We start from the raw sequence: 22,988 nt of genomic DNA, 5'->3' as shown, positions 1-22,988 counted from the left end.
AGTTCTTGAGGGATTAAAAAAAAAAGCTGGTGTAACTATACTTCAAACATTATGTACACACTCATCCTTACCCCAGGACAGCATTTACCCCTTCCTGGGTCTGTCAGAGGAAATGTGTCTTCGGAAGCTCTGCTTCGCAAAGGAGGTCCTTACTTACCCACAGATTCCAATTCATGCCTCCACTTGAATTCTTTTCACTTGACATTTTTTTTCCTGGGACTATATCTTTCCCTCACCCACCTTTACAAAGGCTAACCATTATTAAGAATCCACCTTGAGCATTTATTACAAACTGAAGCACACTTGCAGCCACTTAAAGTGGGTACATCTTTTTAGCTGCTGACCATATTTTATACTTTTTCCATTAAAATGACTGCTGGCAGAAGGAAAAGGCTGTGCTGGGAGCTGATGCTAATTTTTCAAGTAAGCTGACATCAACAAATGTTGCTGTAGTCAGCTGTGTGCTTTGGGCTCACTCTACCAGGATTGCAAAACAGGTCTTTATACGCCTTGTACCCCTTTCATTTTCTACCAATCCTATCATGCATTCTAAAGGCCAGCTTTGCCTTTATAGTCACAAAATGAATGACAAACAACATAGTAACGGCACAAGTAGTTTCGTGACATGAAAGGTTTTATGCTTTAATAAGGTACTGGTGTCAAAAATGCATTACCTCATTAGATTAAAATCTCCCGTACAGAATAAGGTATTAAGAGGCAAGCCATACAGATATTAAATACTCATAATAAAATCTATGGCTGTTAATATTAGAACTGAAACACTGGCATAATATTTTTAGCAAGATGCTTGCATTGTCTTTTTAATATTGAGACTGCACTAAGCCAATAAAGCCCCAAAATGTTGTCTGCAACCCTAACCCTTCAAATGCTTTGACGTTTTTGAGCCAAAATATCAGATGGTTCCTTTAATTCAAATTCATTGTATCGTGACCCTTTCTTTGATTTTAAGAAACTAGTCTTGGTACTTCCTTTTAAATGTTTTATTCAAAAAAAATCAGCGTTCAAAACTTGTGGCACTTGAAGGGTTCCCAGCAATGTAAAAGCAACTTTATCACTGACGCATATATGTATTGAGGTCAAACCTTCACAGTCTGTTGTAAGTGTGACCCTGTTGAAGTATCAGGATAAAATGTTACTCATCTGTAGAATGCCCTTATAAAGGGAAACGTGAGCTCAAGGAATAAATCAGAAAGATTGAAGTTTGGGGTTCCATTGTTTCTCAATGACAATGTGAATTGACCTTTTTAAACCCTCAATTTGGAATCTTTTGGGGAAACTTTTGTATGGGTTTTTTTTGTACAGTTAAGTATAAAATACTTTGTTTCTTGCAGCAGCCTAATTTATTATACATAGAGCATAAAAGTTTGACCTTAATTTAGCAGGGTCCCACAAAGATCCATGACAAGTTAGCAGAATAAAATGAACTGTGTTATACCAGACCAAAGAAAAATACAACTAAATATACTTTAAATCTTTGTGTTTTGATGTATTCTCTTACTGTGCATTACATATGTAAAATATTCCAGCTTTTTAATAAAACATTAATACTAACTTGTTTGCAGCTTGTCGTTTTCAAGACGCCTCTAGGTTACCACTGACCTGAATACCAATCGAATGTAAAACCAGCACTAAATAATAAAATGACTCTTTAACTTGATTATGTGAATACAAGTAGAAATCCATTCTGTTTCTGCTACTCGAAGTACCAGTACAAGATTAACACCAAAAATCTATAAATCTTTAACAGCTTAATATTTAGTAAATGAGTCACCAAAAAGACAAAGCTTATTGAAGCTACAGTGTGCAACTGAACAAAATGTCCACATACAATAAATCTGCTTTCTAAAATAATTTTTTAACAGTTAGTATTTTAATTCACTGATCATCAATAGGAAAAATAGTGGAACATTTCAATTGTATTTTTAAAAAATTTAAGTGCATTTCTTCCAACACAAGAATATAGCTGCTTTTTAATTGAAAGAAGAGTAAATTGAGAATTAGGAAAGGACATCATAATGCTACAAGAAAGAAGTTGAGAACTTTTTTCTCAAAAAGAAACTTTTATTGAAAATAGATAAAGATTAGAATGAACAGATGTGATGTTATAATGGCAAGAATAATAGTGCACGCAGGTTAATCTGAGAAAAGTCTATGTAAAGATGTGAACAAGTTGAACAAGTAAGTGAATCTTCAAACTATACGTCAATAATAGACTACTTGCAAAAAATATCTTTAGAAACTGAAGCAGTTATCACAATTCAGGCTATAGCGGTTTATTGCAGAACCATTTAGGTTGCTTGGTCGAGCGCTCTAAGCAGTTCACGTCCATGCAGAAGTGTTGAGCTCCCCAGTACAGGCGCATTTACTTCACAGTCATACCTTGTCAGTTCTGGCAAGGAGTAAGCCAGAAATGATGAGCCCAAAAGGCGGCTTGCCATTCCTGCAGTTATAAAAATGGACAAAGAAATGCCTGTATTAGTATTATTAAAATTACTTTTAAATATTTATCAACCAAACATTATGGTAGGAAGTGTGAACTTCACTATTCAGAATACCATGCCTACGTCCACGGCAAACGAGCCAAAGGCGGGCAGAGGAAACGTTACAAGGACACCCTCAGAGCCTCCCTGATAAAGTGCGACATCCCCACTGACACCTGGGAGTCCCTGGCCATAGACCACCCTAAGTGGAGGAAGTGCATTCAGGAGGGCACTGAGCTCCTCGAGTTTCGTCGCCAAGAGCATGCAGAAATCAAGCGCAGGCAGCGGAAGGAGCGTGCGGCAAACCAGACTCCCTGCCCACCCTTTCCCTCAACGACTATCTGTCCCACCTGTGACAGAGACTGTGGTTCTCGTATTGAACTGTACAGCCACCTAAGAACTCATACTAAGAGTGGAAGCAAGTCTTCCTCGATTCCGAGGGACTGCCTATGACTCCATAAAAATATAAATTACAGGGTGACATACTTAAAAATATTTTTACAAGTGGAGACAAAATAAACATAATTTGGGGCATGCCAGGACATGATCCCTGAACTTGAATGGTGTGACCCGAGAGGATTCTGATATAGGGCCTTGGGCCTCGTTTCAATGGATTCACTGAGCTGCTGGCAAATCGTCAATGAAGATCAAGCATCTGCTGGCATAGCAAAAGCCCTCAGATAAGTGAGAAAGGGTGGGCAATCTGGCTGGGGGGGGGGGAAGGGGAATCATTAGCCAGAGGGTGGGGGAATTGGTGGCTGGATCAGGGGAGGATTGGTGGCCAGGTCCGGAGGGGGGGGGGGGATTGATTTTTTTTTTTAAATTTCAAAATATACTTTATTCATATAAAATTTGCACAATACATTGGAAGGCAGTTCAGTACATTTGGATGCGGTCAGCAATTCCATACAATACATTTGGATGCTGACGGCAGTTCCGTTCAATACATTTGCTTGCTTTACATTTCGAGGTACATTTCAGTACAATCCAGGATACATTGTAATACAGTCATCAAATTACTTTACCAGTGGCACTATCCGGTACACGGAATGGATGAGAGTACAGTTACATTTCTTTGCAACATACATTACTAAACAGAACTTGCATTATATGTGGCACTACATAGGTTTTTTCAGATCATGGTGCTCTATGTATACAAAAAGTTTACAAGTACAGCCCGAGGGAGGGAAGGGGGTGGAGGGGGGGGGGGCGGTATTGATGGTCAGGTGGTGGGGAGTGTGGCCCGTGTTGTTTTAGTATGGGATCAGGAGGAGCCCTCCTGTTCCTCCTTGCTCCACATTCAGGTAAGTATGGGGGTCCTCCTGCCGGTTAGAATTATAGAATCATAGCAATTTACAGCACAGTAGAAGGCCATTCGGTCCATCGTGTCTGTGCCAATGGACAAAAGTGCTATTCAGCCTAATCCCACTTTACAGTTCTTGGTCCGTAGCTTTGTAGGTTATGGCACTTCAGGTGCATATCCAAGTACTTTTTAAATGCAATGAGGATTTTTGCCTCTTCCACCCTTTCAAGCAGTGAGTTCCAGACCACACCACCCTTTGGGTGAAAAAAGTTCTCCTCTAATCCTTCTACCAATTACTTTAAATCTATGCCCTCTAGTTATTGACCACTCTGCTAAGGAAAATAAATCCTCCCTATCCACTCTATCTAGGACCCTCATAATTTTACAGACCTTAATTAAGTCTTTCCTCAGCTTCCTCTGTTCTAAAGAAAACAATCACAGCTAAACCAATCCTTCCTCGCAGCTAGAATCCTGCAGTCCTGGCAACATCCCCGTAAATCTCCTCTGTACCTCTCTAATGCAATCACATCTTTCCTGTAATGTGGTGACCAGAATTGCACGCAGTACTCTAGCTGTGACGTAATTAGTGTTTTAAACAGTTCAAGCATAACCTCCCTGCTCTTATATTCCCTTATTAACCACCTTATCTATCTGTCCTGCTGCCTTCAGGGATCTGTGCACACCAAGATTCCTCTGTTGCTCTACATTTCACATCCTACCATTTAATGGGTATTCCCTTGCCTTGTTAGCCTTCCCCAAATGCATTACCGCATACTTCTCCGGATTGAATTCCATTTGCCACTTTGGTTAGCGCCACATTGTGCTGTGCTAGTTCAGCACGTGATGAGTGAAATCTACAGCGGGTCCTTCAAGAAGCGTAGGACTTTAATGTACAGAAATTGCTCTCCACTTTTATTGTTGCTGGTGTGTGCTTCTGCCGCCAGCATAACTTTCTTTCCCAATATGGCAGGCAACACTCTTCCGGCTGGCAATGTGCATGCGTTCCTGCCCGTCATATTGGGGGCTTAGTAGGCTGGTCACCGCACAAAAAAAGACTGCTTCGCAACCAAATTTATAGGCCAGTATGTTTAACATGCTCACAGATTCTATAACAACAGGGCATATCCCTAAACTTAGAAGAGGGAGGTGGAAAAACTGCTCATTTGAATTAATTTGTACAAGATGGTGAATGAATGGAGTAGATTGCCAAAAAAAGACTTGGATTTATATAGCGCCTTTCATGACCACAGGATGTCTCAAAGCACTTTACAGCCAATTAATACTTTTGGAATGTAGTCACTGTTGTAATGTAAGAAACGCAGCATCCAATTTGCCGACAGCAAGCTCCCACAAACAACAATGTGATAATGACAGATAATCTGTTTTGTTTTTTGTTATGCTGATTAAGGAATAAATATTGGCCAGGACACCAGGGATAACTCCCCAGCCCTTCTTCGAAATAGTGCCATGGGATTTTTTACTTCCATTTGAGAGAGCAGACAGGACCTCGGTTTAACGTCTCATCTGAAAGACGGCACCTCAGACAGTGCAGCACTACACTGGAGTGTCAGCCTAGATTTTTTGTGCTCCAGTCAAAAGAATCACTAACATTTTTGTCCAAAAGAAGGGCACTGTACCGATGCTGCTGGTAACTTTCATTCCCCCACTCGCAACCTCAAAGCTGCCTATTCTAATCCTATTTCCATTCTCTATTCACACACTGTGGTAGATTTTGACTTCATGTGATAGTGTAAAACAGGTGATAGTGAATCAGCAGCTCGTTTTACATCTCTCCCAATTTTTTATTTCCAATGAAGCCAATGGATTCGCTATCACCTGTTTAACACTATTGCACAAGGTCAAAATCTACCCCAGCCTTTTAATATTTTTCTTATTTCTTAAGGTACGGTAGCATCATAGAAGCATAGAAAATAGGTGCAGGAGTAGGCCATTCGGTCCTTCGAGCCTGCACCACCATTCAATAAGATCATGGCTGATCATCACCTCAGTACCCCTTCCCTGCTTTCTCTCCATACCCCTTGATCCCTTTAGCCGTAAGGACCATATCTAACTCCCTCTTGAATATATCCAACGAACTGGCATCAACAACTCTGCGGCAGAGAATTCCACAAGTTAATAACTGAGTGAAGATGTTTCTCCTCATCTCGGTCCTAAATGGCTTACCCCTTATCCTTAGACTGTGTCCCCTGGTTCTGGACTTCCCCAACATCGGGAACATTCTTCCTGCATCTAACCTGTCCAGTCCCGTCAGTATTTTTTATATTTCTTTGAGATCCCATATCATTCTTCTAAATGCCAGTGAATACAGGCACAGTTGATCCAGTCTCTCCTCATATGTCAGTCTTGCCATCCCGGGAATCAGTCTGGTGAACCTTTGCTGCACTCCCTCAATAGCAAGAACGTCCTTCCTCAGATTAGGAGACCAAAAGTCAACACAATATTCCAGGAGAGGCCTCACCAAGGCCTTGTACAGCTGCAGTAAGACCTCCCTGCTCCTATACTCAAATCCCCTAGCTATAAAGGCCAACATGCCATTTGCCTTCTTCACCGCCTGCTGTACCTGCATGCCAACTTTCATAGTGGTTATGTTACTGGACCAGTAATCCAGAGGCCTGGACGAACGATCTGAAGATGTGACTTCAAATCCCACCATGGCAGCTGGAGAATTTAAATTCATAATTAAATAAATCTGGAATAAAAAGCTAGTATCAGTAATGGTGACCATGAAACTACAGGATTGTTGTAAAAACCCATCTGGTTCACTAATGTCCTTTAGGGAAGGCAATCTGCCATCCTAACCTGGTCTGGCCTGTATGTGACTCTAGACCCACAGCATTGTGGATGACTCTTAACTGCCTTCTGAGATGATCTAGCAAGCCTCATCACCAACTTCTCAAGTAAAATTAGGGATGAGCAATAATTGCTGGCCATGCCAGCGACACCCACCTCCCATGAACGAAAAAAAAAATCTTATTTTTATTATTTTCTTAAGTGTCATGATTGACTGAACCTCTAGCCAGTTCAGTTGTCTATTTCCATTACTTTCAGTGGGAGCAAGCTGCTAAGATGGGATTTGCCAAAAAAAATTAACCTGCATTGCAAACAAAGTGAATAATAGCAATCTCGAAATGTGTGTTATGCGGTTGAATTTCTGCTAAATAAATGCATAAATAAATAATTTTGTTGAATTATATTTTAACACTCCAAAACAGTAAACAAAATATTCATGAGGAAACAAATGAAAATGAATTGAAAGGGCACTGGCAAGTACAGTATATTACATTCTTACCTGTAAGTGAACCTGAACTCAAGGATTTCTTCTGCATTAATGGAGAATTATTTTCAGATTTAATGCATTTCATTTTCTTCCACAACATCTGTGAAGAAGCATTACTCCTTGGTGGGCCTTCAAATAGAGAGTCCTTAAACAGAAATAGGATGTCAGTCCATACAAATCCATTTTGCCACATCATACAGACGAGACTATACAAGCTACAAGCGAAATGGCCAAATATTTTCAATGCTGTCTTCAATTTGACTGCACTTCACCATCTTTAGCTGAAGTTGAGTTCAATTAGAAGTCCTGTAATACCTTCTGTGTAATGGATTTAGCAGAGTTCCTAACTAGCTGATGGCAGGTAATCCCACTGGAATTAATTCCCCTAATTTAACAACTATAAAAAGGAGAAATGGCCTTGGTCATTTCTGCCTGTTATTATTTTGTGCTGATTTTACACATCATTCAGTTTCTCATTACTACTTACTAAGCAATCAGCTCCACCAAACTCTTGTGTCTTTATTAGGACATAAAAGCCCTAAGTGGCCACCCTTAACGCTGATGGCATGGATTGCAACAATCAGCATGTATTTCACAATAACTTTTTATCCTGCCAGTCAATCAACCTGGTCAAAAAGGCATATTGTTAAATGTTTGACAATGAGTGTAACTGGGTGAGTGAGCCATCATTTCATTTTTTGTTTGTTTTATTTTCAGAGCCAGGCAAGTGCATTCTGGGGATTATAGAACTCACACTGTGAAAAGCTGGCAGGAGAATTTTGGAAATAATAAGATAGATTTTGACTTATCGGGCAGCTGATCTGTGGAGCGTGTTGGCCGGCCACCAGATATTGCCAACGGGATGCCTAGTCCATGAGGACCAGCCCTCATTGCCAGACTCCCGGCAGGTTTCAGGTGGAAAACAGTTACCCTGGCGCAATCTGGCAACTATGGACCGGTGCAATCACAGGCGGCCCGCATCCGGACCTAGAAAAGGTAAGGTGTGGGTGTCCATATGCAGGAGGTGGTGGGGGGGGGTAACCCTGGCCAGCAGCGGCCCTGGTTATTTTTGTTCAGCACAGAGCATGCTCCCTCTAGTTCTGTCCTGAAATGGCAATCGAGGTCCTATGGACATCATAGGACACTGATTTGCACATTAAAATGACATACCGCCTGAAGCAAGGTGGGTGCTTCAACTGCCCAATAGTAGGCCACTTTGAAGATGACGGCGGGCAGAGGTCCAGTGTAAACTGCGCAGTACTACGGTCATTTTGGGCTGCTATCATTCTGTTTACGCTAGGCCACCCAAATTAAAATAGAATCTAATATCTCAATTTCAAGCTTTAGTCTTTACTGCATATTATAAACAATTTAAAACAAAGACAAAAACATAAAGTTTAATATAACAGGGTTATAAATTCCCTACTATTTACTTCTCGGCTTAGACTGTCCTAGTGCCAGTGGAAAATCTGCAGCTGTGTACTGTTGCCGTCATTTGGGTAGTGGCTATATGATGTATTGATGTGATGCAGCCATGAATTTGGCACTGACTTTCTGTTTGGTTAAAAGTTAAATCTTCCTGCAAAGTTAAGTGTAGTCATGTGAGACAGCATCTATTTTAAAGTTGCATTCATACTGGGCTTTAGATGACATGGCTTTAGTTTGGCACTTTTTTGAAGTGACCAGTCTATATAGGATGGGTTCACGTGCTATACAATTTTTAGACCTCCTTCATCTCACAGTGATAACCTAAGGGAGGAAATGTAATCCACAAGGATTTTGTGCTTAACTAGTTAAGTTAGGTATCATGAGCTGGGGGAGGTGGTTGATATAACAAAAACAACAATTTGCATTTATATAGCGCCTTTAATGTAGTAAAATGTCCAAAAGACACTTTGCAGGAGTGTTATCAAACAAAATTTGACATCGAACCACATAAGATATTATGACACAAGAACATTTTCCTTCCACTAATGGATGAGCCCCCAATCCACAGGCATTCCCACTGCAGGAAGCTCCCCCTTAGCATATTAATTAGGCTGGTTCAAGAAATATAGATGGGCTCCATGAAAGTCAGGCAAGGCTTTTTATGCACCATCGACCTTCAGTTGAACATATGACTAACTCGAAGGTCTATACAACCTTATCCACCAAAACTAATTGTAACCATGTCTATGTTTCGTTTATACAGATCGGATTGGTGATTTGTCTGGCCACACATCATATGCAACAAAAGCTGTTGTGAATTTATTAATTAAAGGTACATTAATGGGTAGTGTGACTTTAAAACTCTTAGGGACCGAAATTGCCCTCCTCTTTAAGGTCCATTACCACCTCTAAGAGCCCGGGGCGATAAGGCCTTTCGGACTGGGGATGGTCCAACCTATCCAAAAATACCCCCAGGCCGGTGGCGGCGGAAATAGGAGCTTCCGCCGGACCCCGTGTTCCTGCCCAGTCAGGCATGCACCAACTCCTTACCGCCCAGTGGCAACCCCTTTCCGTCCTGCAAGGGAAATTGCCCCGCGGGAGCAGAGGCGTCGCTGGTCGGTGCCCCTGACAGCTTTTCCCAGGGGAAGCTGCCAGTGGCTGGGCAGCGCATTCACCCTTAAAGGGGAGGGCACACCATCGCAGCCGCCATTTTGTTTTAATTATCGGCTGCCTCTGAAGTCAGCCCGACAATGGCGGCCACGAGTTCGGCAGGGTTGCCAACAGGCAGTCCGGCACCCCCTCTTGGCTGCCAGACCGCTGGCCTGGCCTAAACCCTCCCTGGTGGCCCAGTGGGCACCACTAAAGTGACTGCAGAGCTCGCGGCGGCTCTCCCCTTTAAGTGAAGGGGAGGGATGTTGTGACGCATGAGCGTGACACTGCACGTCCGCATCCCGCTGACGTCATAAGTGTCGCGCTGACATGCTCAGCGTTCGCTGATGACACTGCCTGCTTCCGCCCCACTCCCAACGCCCCAAACACTGCCCCATCAATTCAGGAGGAGAATCTTCACTTAATTCAAACCGGGGCAAAAGGCAATTTATAATATTTTATATTTTATAATATTTTAGAGAGATAATTGAATCAGAAAGGCTAAAGCTTTAAATGTTTCTGGTCCTCTCCTATTTAAGATAAATTACACCAGACTGCAATCTGCAGATTTGTCTGATTACAATGGAGATTCAATAAACTAGACAAATCAGGTCCACATGAATCTTCCACCTTTAGACATTGCACTGTATTCCATTTTTAAAACTTCAGTACAAATCAGGTTGAACAATTACAAGTGAGCTAACTCAAATCTGATTCAAGAACCCATTCTTAAACTGTGTGTGAATAAGTTAATTTTAGTTTGCTTCTTTGGGTGAAAGGGCTGCACATGTCCATAAGCTTGTTCTTGCTTTGTGTAAAATGAATGGAGCTGGTAATGCGACCGTTGAAAATAATTGAGAACTCTTTAGTGTTTACAAATTGAGTTTGTTCTTTGAGCTACTTCTATCATACCATGGTCTCTTATCAAAGGACAGTGCCAGTATCTATCACATTTGGTCATTTGACCATAATTTTTAACCAATTTAAACATGGGAATATTTGTTGTATAAATGTAAGTGTCTAGAAAAGTCCCATAACTGATTATTTGAAATTTGACTTACTGCGGAGAGTTGGAATATCTGCTCTCCAAAATCCAGCTGCAGTTTGCGTTTTAAGTTGTTTCTGAAAGTCATTTCGGGGTTGATGTCTTTCCCATGTTGTCCAAAGTTGTCCAGAGACCTAATTACAAAGCAGTGATATGGTGTGAAACTTTTTTTCTCCTCTCTCTGAAGATATTGGGGCAGAAATTGGTCTTCATCAGTAGCGCAAAATGGGCTCATTTGGGCAGCTTGATTTTCATTGAAGTCTGGCGAAGACCAATTTCACCCTCATTGATTTCTCAGTAGGGTGTGGTTCTACGAGTGCTGATCACCATGTGGTACATTGCCAAAGCAGCCATTATTAATGCAAAAACCTAGATAGTGAGCACTAGCAGAATATTTGACTGTGGGAGGTGTTACAACCAAACCTGATCCTGTCCCTACCTGATTTCCATCTGTGCACTTCCAGTGGGAAGTACTGGCTAGCAATTAAGAAAGGGAATCTTGGCAAATTCCCTCCCTAGCCTGGATGCTAAGGTTAATTGTAGCATCTCTACCACTAGCAGACCGAGAGGCGGGAGTTCGTGGTCGAGAGGCCTATAAAGGCCCAGCGGCAGCGAGAGGCGGCGGCAGTCCGAGAGGCGGGAGTTCGTGGTCGAGAGGCCTACTGGTGCAGCTTCAGCGGGGAGGCAAAAAAGTAGAAAGAAATTGAAAGGTGACGTCAAGGGGGTAAGTGATTGGCTGGTGACTGGTAAGTAGTTTTTCTTTTTCTTTTCTATATCAGTAAGTAACCTTTAGTATTGTTGTTGACAATTTAAGTGTATCTAAGCGTTAAGTCATGGCAGGACAGCTTAGACACGTGTTATGCTCCTCCTGTACTATGTGGGAAGTCAGGGACGTTTCTGGTGTCCCTGACAACGACATGTGCGGGAAGTGCATCCGCCTGCAGATCCTGACGGGCCGCATTGCGGCACTGGAGCTGCGGGTGGATGAACTCTGGAGCATCCACGATGCTGAGAATGACGTGAATAGCACATTTAGCGATTAGGTCTCACCGCGGGTAAAGGGTACACAGCCAGACAGTAAATGGGTGACCAACAGGAAGAGCAGTGCAAGGAAGGTAGTGCAGGGATCCCCTGCGGTCATCCCCCTGCAAAACAGATACACCGCTTTGGGTATTGTTGAGGGGGATGACTCATCAGGGGAGAGCAGCAGCAGCCAAGTTCATGGCACCGTGGGTGGCTCTGCTGCACAGGAGGGCAGGAAAAAGAGTGGGAGAGCTATAGTGATAGGGGATTCGATTGTAAGGGGAATAGATAGGCGGTTCTGCGGCCGCAACCGAGACTCCAGAATGGTATGTTGCCTCCCTGGTGCAAGGGTCAAGGATGTCTCGGAGCGAGTGCAGGACATTCTGAAAAGGTAGGGTGAACAGCCAGTTGCCGTGGTGCATATAGGTACCAAAGATATAGATAAAAAATGGGATGAGGTCCAACGAGACGAAATTAGGGAGCTAGGAGCTAAATTAAAAAGTAGGACCTCAAAAGTAGTAATCTCAGGATTGCTACCAGTGTCACATGCTAGTCAGAGTAGGAATTGCAGGATAGCTCAGATGAATGCGTGGCTTGAGGAGTGGTGCAAAAGGGAGGGATTCAAATTCCTGGGATATTGGAACCGGTTCTGGGGGAGGTGGGACCAGTACAAACCGGACGGTCTGCACCTGGGCAGGACCGGAACCAATGTCCTAGGATGAGTGTTTGCTAGTGCTGTTGGGGAGGAGTTAAATGAATATGGCAGGGGGATGGGAACCTATGCAGCGAGACGGAGGGAAATAAAATGGAGGTCAGAAGCAAAAGATAGAAAGGAGAATAGTAAAAGTGGAAGGCAGAGAAACCCCAAGGCAAAAAGCAAAAAGGGCCACTTTACAGCAAAATTCTAAAGGGGCAAAGTGTGTTAAAAAGACAAGCCTGAAGGCTCTGTGCCTCAATGCGAGGAGTATTCGGAATAAGATGGATGAATTAACTGCGCAGGCAGCAGTTAACAGATACGATGTGATTGGCATCACGGAAACATGGCTCCAGTATGACCAAGCCTGGGAACTCAACATCCAGGGGTATTCAACATTTAGGAAGGATAGACAGAAAGGAAAAGGCGGCGGGGTGGCGTTGCTGGTTAAAGAGGAAATCAATGCAATTGTAAGGAAGGACATTAGCTTGGATGATGTGGAATCGGTATGGGTGGAGCTACGGAATACCAAAGGGCAGAAAACACAAATGGGAGTTGTGTACAGGCCACCAAATAGTAGTAGTGAGGTTGGGGATAGCATCAAACAAGAAATAAGGGAGATGTGCAATAAAGGTACAGCAGTAATTATGGGCGACTTTAATCTACATATTGATTGGACTAACCTAACTGGTAGCAATGCGGTGGAGGAGGATTTTCTGGAGTGTATTAGGGGTGGTTTTCTAGACCAATATGTCGAGGAACCAACTAGAGAGCTGGCCATCCTAGACTGGGTGATGTGTAATGAGAAGGGACGAATTAGCAACTTGTTGTGCGAGGCCCCTTGGGGAAGAGTGACCATAATATGGTAGAATTCCTTATTAAGATGGAGAGTGACAAAGTTAATTCGGAAATTAGGGTCCTGAACTTAAGGAAAGGTAACTTCAATGGTATGAGGCGTGAATTGGCTAGAATAGACTGGCAAAGGATACTTAAAGGGTTGACGGTGGATAGGCAATGGCAAACATTTAAAGATCACATGGATGAACTTCAGCAATTGTACATCCCTGTCTGGAGTAAAAATAAAACTGGGAAGGTGGCTCAACCATGGCTAACAAGGGAAATTAAGGATAGTGTTAAAGCCAAGGAAGAGGCATATAAATTGGCAAAAAAAAGCAACAAACCTGAGGACTGGGAGAAATTTAGAATTCAACAGAGGAAGACCAAGGGTTTAATTAAGAGGGGGGAAATAGAGTACGAGAGGAAGCTAGCAGGGAACATAAAAACTGACTGCAAAAGCTTCTATAAATATGTGAAGAGAAAAAGATGAGTGAAGACAAACATAGGTCCCTTGCTGTCGGATTCAGGTGAATTTATAATGGGGAACAAAGAAATGGCAGACCAAATGAACTAATACTTCAGTTCTGTCTTCACGAAGGAAGATACAAATAACCTTCCGAATGTACTAGGGCACAGTGGGTCTAGTGAGAAGGAGGAACTGAAGGATATCTTATTAGGCGGGAAATTGTGTTAGGGAAATTGATGGGATTGAAGGCCAATAAATCCGCGGGGCCTGATAGTCTGCATCCCAGAGTACTTAAGGAAGTGGCCCTAGAAATAGTGGATGCATTGGTGATCATTTTCCAACAGTCTATCGACTCTGGATCGGTTCCTATGGACTGGAGGGTAGCTAATGTAATACCACTTTTTTAAAAAGGAGGGAGAGAGAAAACGGGTAATTATAGACCGGTTAGCCTGACATCAGTAGTGGGGAAAATGTTGGAATCAATCATTAAGGATGAAATAGCAGCGCATTTGGAAAGCAGTGACAGGATCGAGCCAAGTCAGCATGCATTTATGAAAGGAAATCATGCTTGACAAATCTTCTGGAATTTTTTGAGGATGTAACTAGCAGAGTGGACAAGGGAGAACCAGTAGATGTGGTGTATTTGGACTTTCAAAAGGCTTTTGACAAGGTCCCGCACAAGAGATTGGTGTGCAAAATCAAAGCGCCTGGTATTGGGCGTAATGTACTGACGTGGATAGAGAACTGGTTGGCAGACAGGAAGCAGAGAGTCGGGATAAACGGGTCCTTTTCAGAATGGCAGGCAGTGACTAGTGGAGTGCCACAGGGCTCAGTGCTGGGACCCCAGCTCTTTACAATATACATTAACAATTTAGATGAAGGAATTGAGTGTAGTATCTCCAAGTTTGCGGATGACACTAAACTGGGTGGCGGTGTGAGCTGTGAGGAGGACGCTGAGGCTGCAGGGTGACTTGGACAGGTTAAGTGAGTGGGCAAATGCTTGGCAGATGCAGTATAATGTGGATAAATGTGAGGTTATCCATTTTGGGGGAAAAACACGAAGGCAGAATATTATCTGAATGGCGGCAGATTAGGAAAAGAGGAGGTGCAACAAGACCTGGGTGTTATGGTTCATCAGTCACTGAAAGTGGGCATGCAGGTACAGCAAGTGGTAAAAAAGGCAAATGGTATGTTGGCCTTCATAGCTAGGGGATCTGAGTATAGGAGGAGAGAGGTCTTACTGCAGGTGTACAGGGCCTTAGTGAGGCCTCACCTAGAATATTGTGTTCAGCTTTGGTCTCCTAATCTGAGGAAGGACATTCTTGCTATTGAGGGAGTGCAGCGAAGGTTCACCAGACTGATTCCAGGGATGGCTGGACTGTCATATGAGGAGAGACTGGATCAACTGGGCCTTTATTCACTGGAATTTAGAAGGATGAGAGGGAATCTCATAGAAACGTATACGATTCTGACGGGACTGGACAGGTTAGATGCGGGATGAATGTTCCCAATGTTGGAGAAGTCCAGAACCAGGGGACATAGCCTTAGGATAAGGGGGAGGCCATTTAGGACTGAGATGAGGAGAAACTTCTTCACTCAGAGAGTTGTTAACCTGTGGAATTCCCTGCCGCAGAGAGTTGTTGATGCCAGTTCATTGGATATATTTAAGGGGGAGTTAGATATGGCCCTTACGGCTAAGTGGATCAAGGGGTATGGAGAAAAAACAGGAAAGGGGTACTGAAGGAATGATCAGCCATGATCTTATTGAATGGCGGTGCAGGCTTGAAGGGCCGAATGGCCTACTCCTGCACCTATTTTCTTTGTTTCTATGTTTCTAGCTCAGCTGAGACCAGTAAGTTACCAAAAACTGGATGTCTAGCCTGGGACTTTAGCAATCTGTACTGGCCTAACCAGCTGAGGCTTCTGTATTGTTCTGTAATCCATTTGTTTACTCCTGCCTCTTCTAAAGCTTTCTCTACATTGCTGGTCAACAGGCCTCCCTGCAGCCCCCGCCCCCCCCCCCCTGCTAAATACTACTATATTGACCATGTGGAGGTGTGTGAAGTAGAACTAACTGAACTGTCCTTCCTCCAATTGCTATAAGGAAGTGCTTGACCTCATCACAAGAGAGAAGCTGAGAATGGGCACTCAGCCAAACCCCACTTATACCGGCTGCATCACCGTGTGTAATGTTTATTTCTTCATACTTTTTAGTCTTGTACATCTCTTGTTTCACTGCTATCATGCAATGGCAGAATAGAACAATATAAATTGGATTGAAGTTTAAATAACTTCAATTTATTTCTGTATTAATTTATAATACTTTTATAATTATGTATCCTAATTGTTTCACACATATTTTATATTAATGCATTCGCTACTTTCAGGTGAGAGCAAGCCCGATGGTTGAGGCTTTATTTTAGCAATGCTGTTAGTTTATGATACTGTGGGGCTGAAATTGCTCCCTGCCGGAAACATGGCGCGCTTATCCTGTTTGAACTGTTTTCACCGCTGCGGTGACCTTCAGCGAAATTCCACTCTTTGGCTTTTTTTCCCCCGAGCTGCCTAGCAGTCGGCCATAATGAAGGTGGAGGTGTGGCGAAGAGCGGACATTCGCACACGAGAGGGGCGGGCGGAGTGTCCACCGCCGTCGATCATCAGCGTAGCACTGATGACGTCATGACGCTGGCGCGTCACCACATCTCTTCACTTAAAAGGGAGGGCCGCTGCAAGCTCTGCGATTCTTTTACTTCGGCCCACTGGGAGGTGCCTGGCTGCCTGTTGGCGGCCTGGCCGAGCCCGGGGGCATAATTGTCAGGCACTTGGCCGGCAAAAAAAAGTAAGATGGCAGCCACGGCAGTGCGCCTTCCCCTTTAATAGTGGCCGCACCGGCATTTTGAACACACTACAAACACAGTGCACCAACAGAAAAAGCTGTTGGTGGCACCGAGCGGCGGCATTAGCATTTTGTCGGTGGAATTTCTCGTTCGGGGGTGAACATCGGTGGTGTGCGCTCTGTTGATGCACTTAGGACAGATTGGCAGCAGCGGGGTGGAAGTGGGGGGAGCAGGTCTACGAAAAATTGGCAGCCATTCCACTCCACAGCGTGGCTGCTGATTTCCGGTGGTAACAGGCCTTAAGGGAAGGGGCAATTTCGGCCCCTGTGTCTTGTATTAAATTTACACAACCTGTCAATGTTTGCTTCAGGAGTTCAGTTAAAAATAAAGAACTGGGAGGTGGGGGGGCGGGGGTGGGGGCGACAGAGAAAAAGTCACTTGCTTCATTTGGAAGCACATTTTTTTTATTTCTAAAGATTATAATTTCAGAACCACTCCCTAAAACAAGCAGGAGTGTTTTCAACTTTTAAACTACTGTCAGAAAGTACATAAAATTCAATGATAGCTTTTCCGACTTTTCCCTTTACCTTTGTTTATAGAGTGACGTATGCACCAGCTGGCCAGGTGGGATACCAGGCAACGATCCAGTTCTCTGATTCATAAATCTCCATTTTCTGGGTGTACAATTAAAAGGCGGGTCTGGCGGCCATTGAATATTTGGTCTGCCATCCATCGAGGATACTGGAGTACTTACAGGTGCATGGTAAGTTGGCAGAGAAGCAGCATTTCCAGTGTTGTACGACAGTAGAGGAATATGGGTGGGGTTGTTCTTCTTTATTGATGCAATTTGGGGACAATACTTGTCAAGCATCATCTGTCTATGTGAGGTCACAAAATTTGGAGCAAATGACTGGAACAGGCTGTTCATGTTGGTAGAATAATCTTGAGTTCTTGATGGCTTCTCAGAAGTGGGTTGCTCATCACAGCAGATTGGGCTCAGCTGGAAGTCCTCCCCATCCATCGGAATGTAGGGAGCCAGAGTCTCGAGGTCCAGATCACTGAACTCTGCCTAGAACAACAAATTAATGATAATGATGAATAGAATACAGGATATTATGTGTGGAATATTTGGAATATATATCAGTCTGCTTCGCTTTACATATTGTACATGGATGGCTATTCCACCTAACAGTAAAACTAATGAAAATAAATTGGGTTAAAGTGCACCTTTCCTGGAAGCAGCATAGAGTTAGCAAGGACTGTCACAGGCTGAGATTACGCTGGCCTCACAAGTCATGTGAAATAAAAAAAACTTTTGTTCTTAAATGCTTTCAGTGACAATGCCCTGAGGAGTGGTAATGGTAATGGTAAGCTGGATTTTATTTTCAATTTTTTCCCTCAGATAGCACACTGCTCCTTTTAACAAGAGGTTGGCTACAAAATATTATTTCCCATATCACTTCCAGAGTATTAAATTCCTGATGTAAGCAAGCTGTTATTTTTAAAAAGTACTTGTAGCTACATTGCATTCCCAGTAAATTAAAGACCTCAGAATTATTTTTCCTGTAATGTGCCCTATTACTATTTCATATTGACCCTGCAGTTGCTAGTGGAAAACCCCTGAATCGATAAATTGTCAGTTTATAAAAGATAAGATTAAGGTGATGCACTGTCTTAGCTCAAAAAGACATAACAAATCTGAATGTAGGGTTTTCCTGTTGTTCTGTTCATTACTATCTATGGAAATTTGTTTAGTTTTAAAACTGGTACCGTTTTACAGAATACTATTTTAACTCGCATAGCTTAAAATACATTTACCACTACAGAAACGTAGAGCAGCTAGATGAATTCATGATGAGTGTAGGTTTGATTAACAGCATTTTTAATAGATATGTCACCTTGCTTTCATGAAGATTTAAACTGTGTGTAAATATTTATTTCAAAAGGTTACTGGTAAAATTTACTGGAATAAACTATGGAACTGGTCATATTGCATTTCTAAAAATCCATACATCCTGATGTAAACTACATGTTTTTAACCAGTTATTTTTACATTGAAGGGAAATGCTGAACTTCAAATAAAATTCTGCTCAGACAGAAATATAAAATTTATAAACCACCATGATCCAGTGCAATAGTTAACTTCTATATTCTCAACTTAAAAATTTACATTGCACAACTAACCCTCTTGCATTTATGCCAAACTGTTAAGTAAATTCTGGAACTTGTTTCCATAATGTTGTAAAAGTGATACTGCTTTTAATTTAAATAAATAATTTGGGAGCTCATCATCATCATAGGCAGTTCCTCGAAATCGATGAAGACTTGCTTCCACTCTAAAAGTGAGTTCTTAGGTGACTGAACAGTCCAATGGGAATTACAGTCTCTGTCACAGGTGGGACAGACAGTCGTTGAAGGAAAGGGTGGGTGGGGAGTCTGATTTGCCGCACGCTCCCTCCGCTGCCTGCGCTTGCTCTCACAACGAGACTCGAGGTGCTCAGCGCCCTCTCGGATGCTCTTCCTTCACTTAGGGCGGTCTTTGGCCAGGGACTCCCAGGTGTCGGTGGGGATGTTGCATTTTATCAAGAAGGCGTTGAGGGTGTCCTTGAAACGTTTCCTCTGCCCACCTGGGGCTCGCTTGCCGTGTCGGAGTTCCGAGTAGAGCATTTGCTTTTGGAATCTTGTGTCAGGCATGCGAACAATGTGGCCCGCCCAACGTAGCTGGTTGAGTGTGGCCAGTGCTTCGATGTTGGGGATGTTGGCCTGATTGTTATACCAGCACTGTATGCTTCAATGAACTCAATATTCTAGATATTCATAATTTTTACAAACCATAACAAACCGATGATATCGCCATACTGTGCCTACAAATATTCAATATTCTCGATCTGTTGTTACAGATTCATTAGGCTCGCGATTCAATGAGGCATCCCACAAGTAAAATACAGTAAGGTGTATTGTGCCGAGAAATAATTTTTCTTCAGGTTTAAAAATTCTCTTTTATAGCATTATAAATGTGTGTGGTGTTCCACTCTTTCATAACATGAAAGGATTTGGATATAGATTGTTTACCTAGTAGGCTTTTGCGAATCCTTTGAATACCACTTTTATAAACCTGAGTTACCAATGGGGAGAATCGTGGAGAGTATATTACACTGACATTTTGGGGGTAATATTCACGTGGAAAAACTGGTGAGTTGGAGGCGGGGGTGGAAATTAAACTTTCAAAAATCACACCCCGACCCCAACCTGCCCATTTTCAGTTTTTACTCAGGCGGGACAGAGGAGAGGGTGGGCAGCCAACCCACTGCCAGGAGGCGGGTTGGCATTTAAAATATTATGAAGAGGTCTGAAGTCTCTGATTTATCCTGCTGTGCAGGTTTTACTGCAGCTGGCCGGGCATCCCGGCGAGGTGAGCACAGCCTCGGGGAGCAATCCTTGTGGGCCGGGAGGAGCAGAGGTGCTCCCCAAGCTCACCCACCAGCAGCTCGCCCCTCCCCAGAGTCAGGGATCGGACGTACCCTGGACTTCCAGGTTTCCCGTGGTGTACCGGCACCCCACCCCCTTCCCCCTCCTGCGGCGGGTCGTAAACTGGAAAATTCAGCTCTGAGAGTCAGTGGCATTGTGTTGTCAGAGGAGCAGTGAGAGATCGTGGCAGAGGTGCGGCAAATGAGGGTATGGGGCCCAGAAGAGCCAAGGGCCCAGGGGCAGCACAGGCCAGCCTACTCTGCAATATGTGTGCACACTAGGTCCGTGCAGCAGAGCAGATCTGCAGTCGTCCTGGTTAACCCTTGTCACTCGTTAAAGGCCTAGCTCTTGTCAAGCCCGTGTGGTGGCTGATATGCGACGGTCACCACGCGTTAAAAAAATCCACACACAGGCATCTTCCACCCTTCAATTGGAGTTCAGGACTGGAACATCGGGTCCTTCACTGAAACATCTGCGAACTCTTGTGGAAGCAAGTCATCCTCGATCGAGGGACCGCCTATGATGATGGGTTGTTGAGGGGAGATCAGTCCTGTGACATCCCCTCCTCTCCACAATTACCGTTCTTTTCCCAGAAGAGGCAAAGCAACACAATCTGCAGTGCCACAATCAATACGGTAGAATAATTTTGAATAATATTAACATTTTAACATAGACATAAAAGACCACTGAAACAAACTGAGTTTGCAGCCTGCCTGTGCTTATTTTCACATATATTGCTGTATACTTATGCTGTTCTCAGAATATATATATATATTCTATTTCTATAAGAAGTTCATGTATTAGTTAGAAATTAAGTGCAAGTCTAGTTCTCTAACCTTTTGTTGCGCAGTAAAAGTAATCATCATGCTCAAGGAATTCTGAGATCACTTCACTATACAGGTGCAGCGTCCAGAATCCGGAACCCTCGGGACCGAGGCCGTTTTGGATTCCGTGTTTTTCCAGACTTAGGATCGTCTTTCTGACGTCATGAATCCGTAAACACCCGAGCCCAGGTTTGGGTATTTCCAGAACATCAGAAAGTGGGGGAGGGGGTGCTCGCCGAGGAGCTGTTTGGTCTGCCGGCCTCGTCGATGAGGTCGTCGGGCGGCCCCACCACCGAAGAGGTGTTCAGGCACGCCCTGCCTGCCGAGGAGGCCCCGAGGTAAGGGCAGCGGCAGCGAGACCCGAGGAGCGGTAAGGCGAGGCCCGAGGTCAGGCAGCGGCGGGACCCCGAGGTCGGTAGGGTTAGTGAGTCTGGATTCCGAAACATTTTACGGATTCTGGACAGCCCTGTCACCAATCGGTCCGGATTCCGGATCTCCGGATTTTGGAGGCTGCACCTGTAACTTAATCAACTAAATTAAATAGATGCTATTGTCTATATATCTGTCTCCAAGGGACCTTTCTGACTGACTGACTGAATACAACTTATTTTAATGGTTATTTTGTGTTATTTTAATGAACTGACCTGAGTGCTGCATTGTTTTTTGGCTTCAGTGTCCATAGCAAAAAGCTTCTCAATCAATTCAATCTTGAGATCGTTGTCCAACGAACTGTTGTAGTCTCCAGGGCTACTTGGCTATAATTGCAAAGCAAAGAAGCATTTTAAAATATATTGTTCTGATGAATGATCTGATTCATCCCTTTACTTACAACAGTGCTTCACTAAATGGTATCCAGCATTGCTTACATCTGTCTCACAGGTCTGATTCTAAGCCTTTGTTCCGGGCAATGAATGAAGGTACTGTTGTATTTTAGAACTCTGTTTCAAAAACAATGGTACAGAGATAATAGTCGGATAGTGCAATTCTAACTAACTTAGAAACTACTGTGGAAATGGATACAAAACGTGAGATAGATTTAATCTCATCAGCAGGAAAGAAACATTGTGATGGTAGACTAGAAAATAATTTACAGCATAAAATCCTCTTAATTTCACAATTTTAATTTGTGTGGCTACAGACACGAAAGAAAACTGACTTTGCAAATGTACTGCATAATATAGATTCAACTGTCCTATAAACTATACTGAGCTTTATTTATTTTATTAAATATATAAGGCATTTCACAGGACAGTTACCAAAAAAAAATTGACACCAAGCTACATAAAGAGATATTAGGACAGGTGACCAAAAGCTTGATCATAGTGGTAGGTTTTAATGAACGTCTTGTAGGAGGAGAGAGAGGTAGAGAGGTTTAGAAAGAAAATTCCAGAACTAAGGGCCTAGGTAGCTGAAGGCACAGCCGCCAATGGTGGGATGATGGAAATTGGGGGTGTGGAAGAGGCAATTGGAGGAGTGCAGAAATCGTGGAGTGTTGTAGGGCTGGAGGAGGTTACAGAAATAGAAATTGGCCAGGCCAAGGAGGGATTTGAACACCAGGTTGGGAATTTTAAATTTGAGGCATTGCCAGACCGTTTGTAGGTCAGCAAGCACAGGAGTCATGGGTGAGCAGGACCTGGGTGCAAGTTAGGAAACGGGCAGCAGAGTTTTGGATGAGCTGAAGTTTACAGGGACTGGAAGATGAGGAGAGCATTGGAATAATTAAATCTGGAGGTAATCAAGGCATGGCTGTGCAGTTTAGCAGCCACAGCTGGGATTGGGGTGGAGACAGGCGATATTACAGAGGTAGAATTAGGTAGTCTTGGTGATGGAGAGGATATGGGCCTGCTAACCTTTGTTTTCATTCTACATATGTAACTTACTCAATCTTGTTTCTATAGCTCTTCTTTGAGGGCAAAATTTACCAGCTCTGCAAATCTGGCATCTTTAATTTATATTTTAAAGTAAGCAATGGGTGATGTCTGAAAGGAAAGATCTGTTAAAGTTAAGCTACATTTATTCAGTAGACATAATTTTTTTGCGGATAATGACAGCCTCTTAGTTTTAAAGTTGCATGTTTTTCTTTTATACATCTACAAAAGTTACTTTTTGAAAAAT

The 22,988-nt window shown here is 43.2% G+C and overlaps 1 protein-coding gene across 5 annotated transcripts in view; it reads right to left on the bottom strand.

The window, feature by feature from the left end:
- Positions 1-1,483: 1,483 nt before the first annotated feature.
- The window catches only part of epas1b (endothelial PAS domain protein 1b), a 183,360-nt gene continuing 161,855 nt past the window's right edge, over positions 1,484-22,988 (bottom strand). For all 5 annotated transcript variants that reach the window (XM_070889359.1, XM_070889358.1, XM_070889357.1 and 2 more), the window contains 5 exons: positions 21,518-21,628; positions 17,169-17,650; positions 10,741-10,858; positions 7,115-7,247; positions 1,484-2,461 (listed from right to left, as the gene is read on the bottom strand). In XM_070889359.1, the coding sequence (XP_070745460.1) occupies positions 2,310-2,461; positions 7,115-7,247; positions 10,741-10,858; positions 17,169-17,650; positions 21,518-21,628 (996 nt within the window). In that variant the 3' untranslated portion in view covers positions 1,484-2,309. The remainder of the gene's footprint in view (positions 2,462-7,114; positions 7,248-10,740; positions 10,859-17,168; positions 17,651-21,517; positions 21,629-22,988) is intronic.

The sequence above is a fragment of the Pristiophorus japonicus genome, chromosome 9 (genome assembly GCF_044704955.1).
Source record: "Pristiophorus japonicus isolate sPriJap1 chromosome 9, sPriJap1.hap1, whole genome shotgun sequence".
Taxonomy (NCBI): Eukaryota; Metazoa; Chordata; class Chondrichthyes; family Pristiophoridae; genus Pristiophorus; species Pristiophorus japonicus.
Note: the sequence above shows the minus strand (reverse complement) of the source record. Positions and strands in the feature narration are given on the sequence as shown.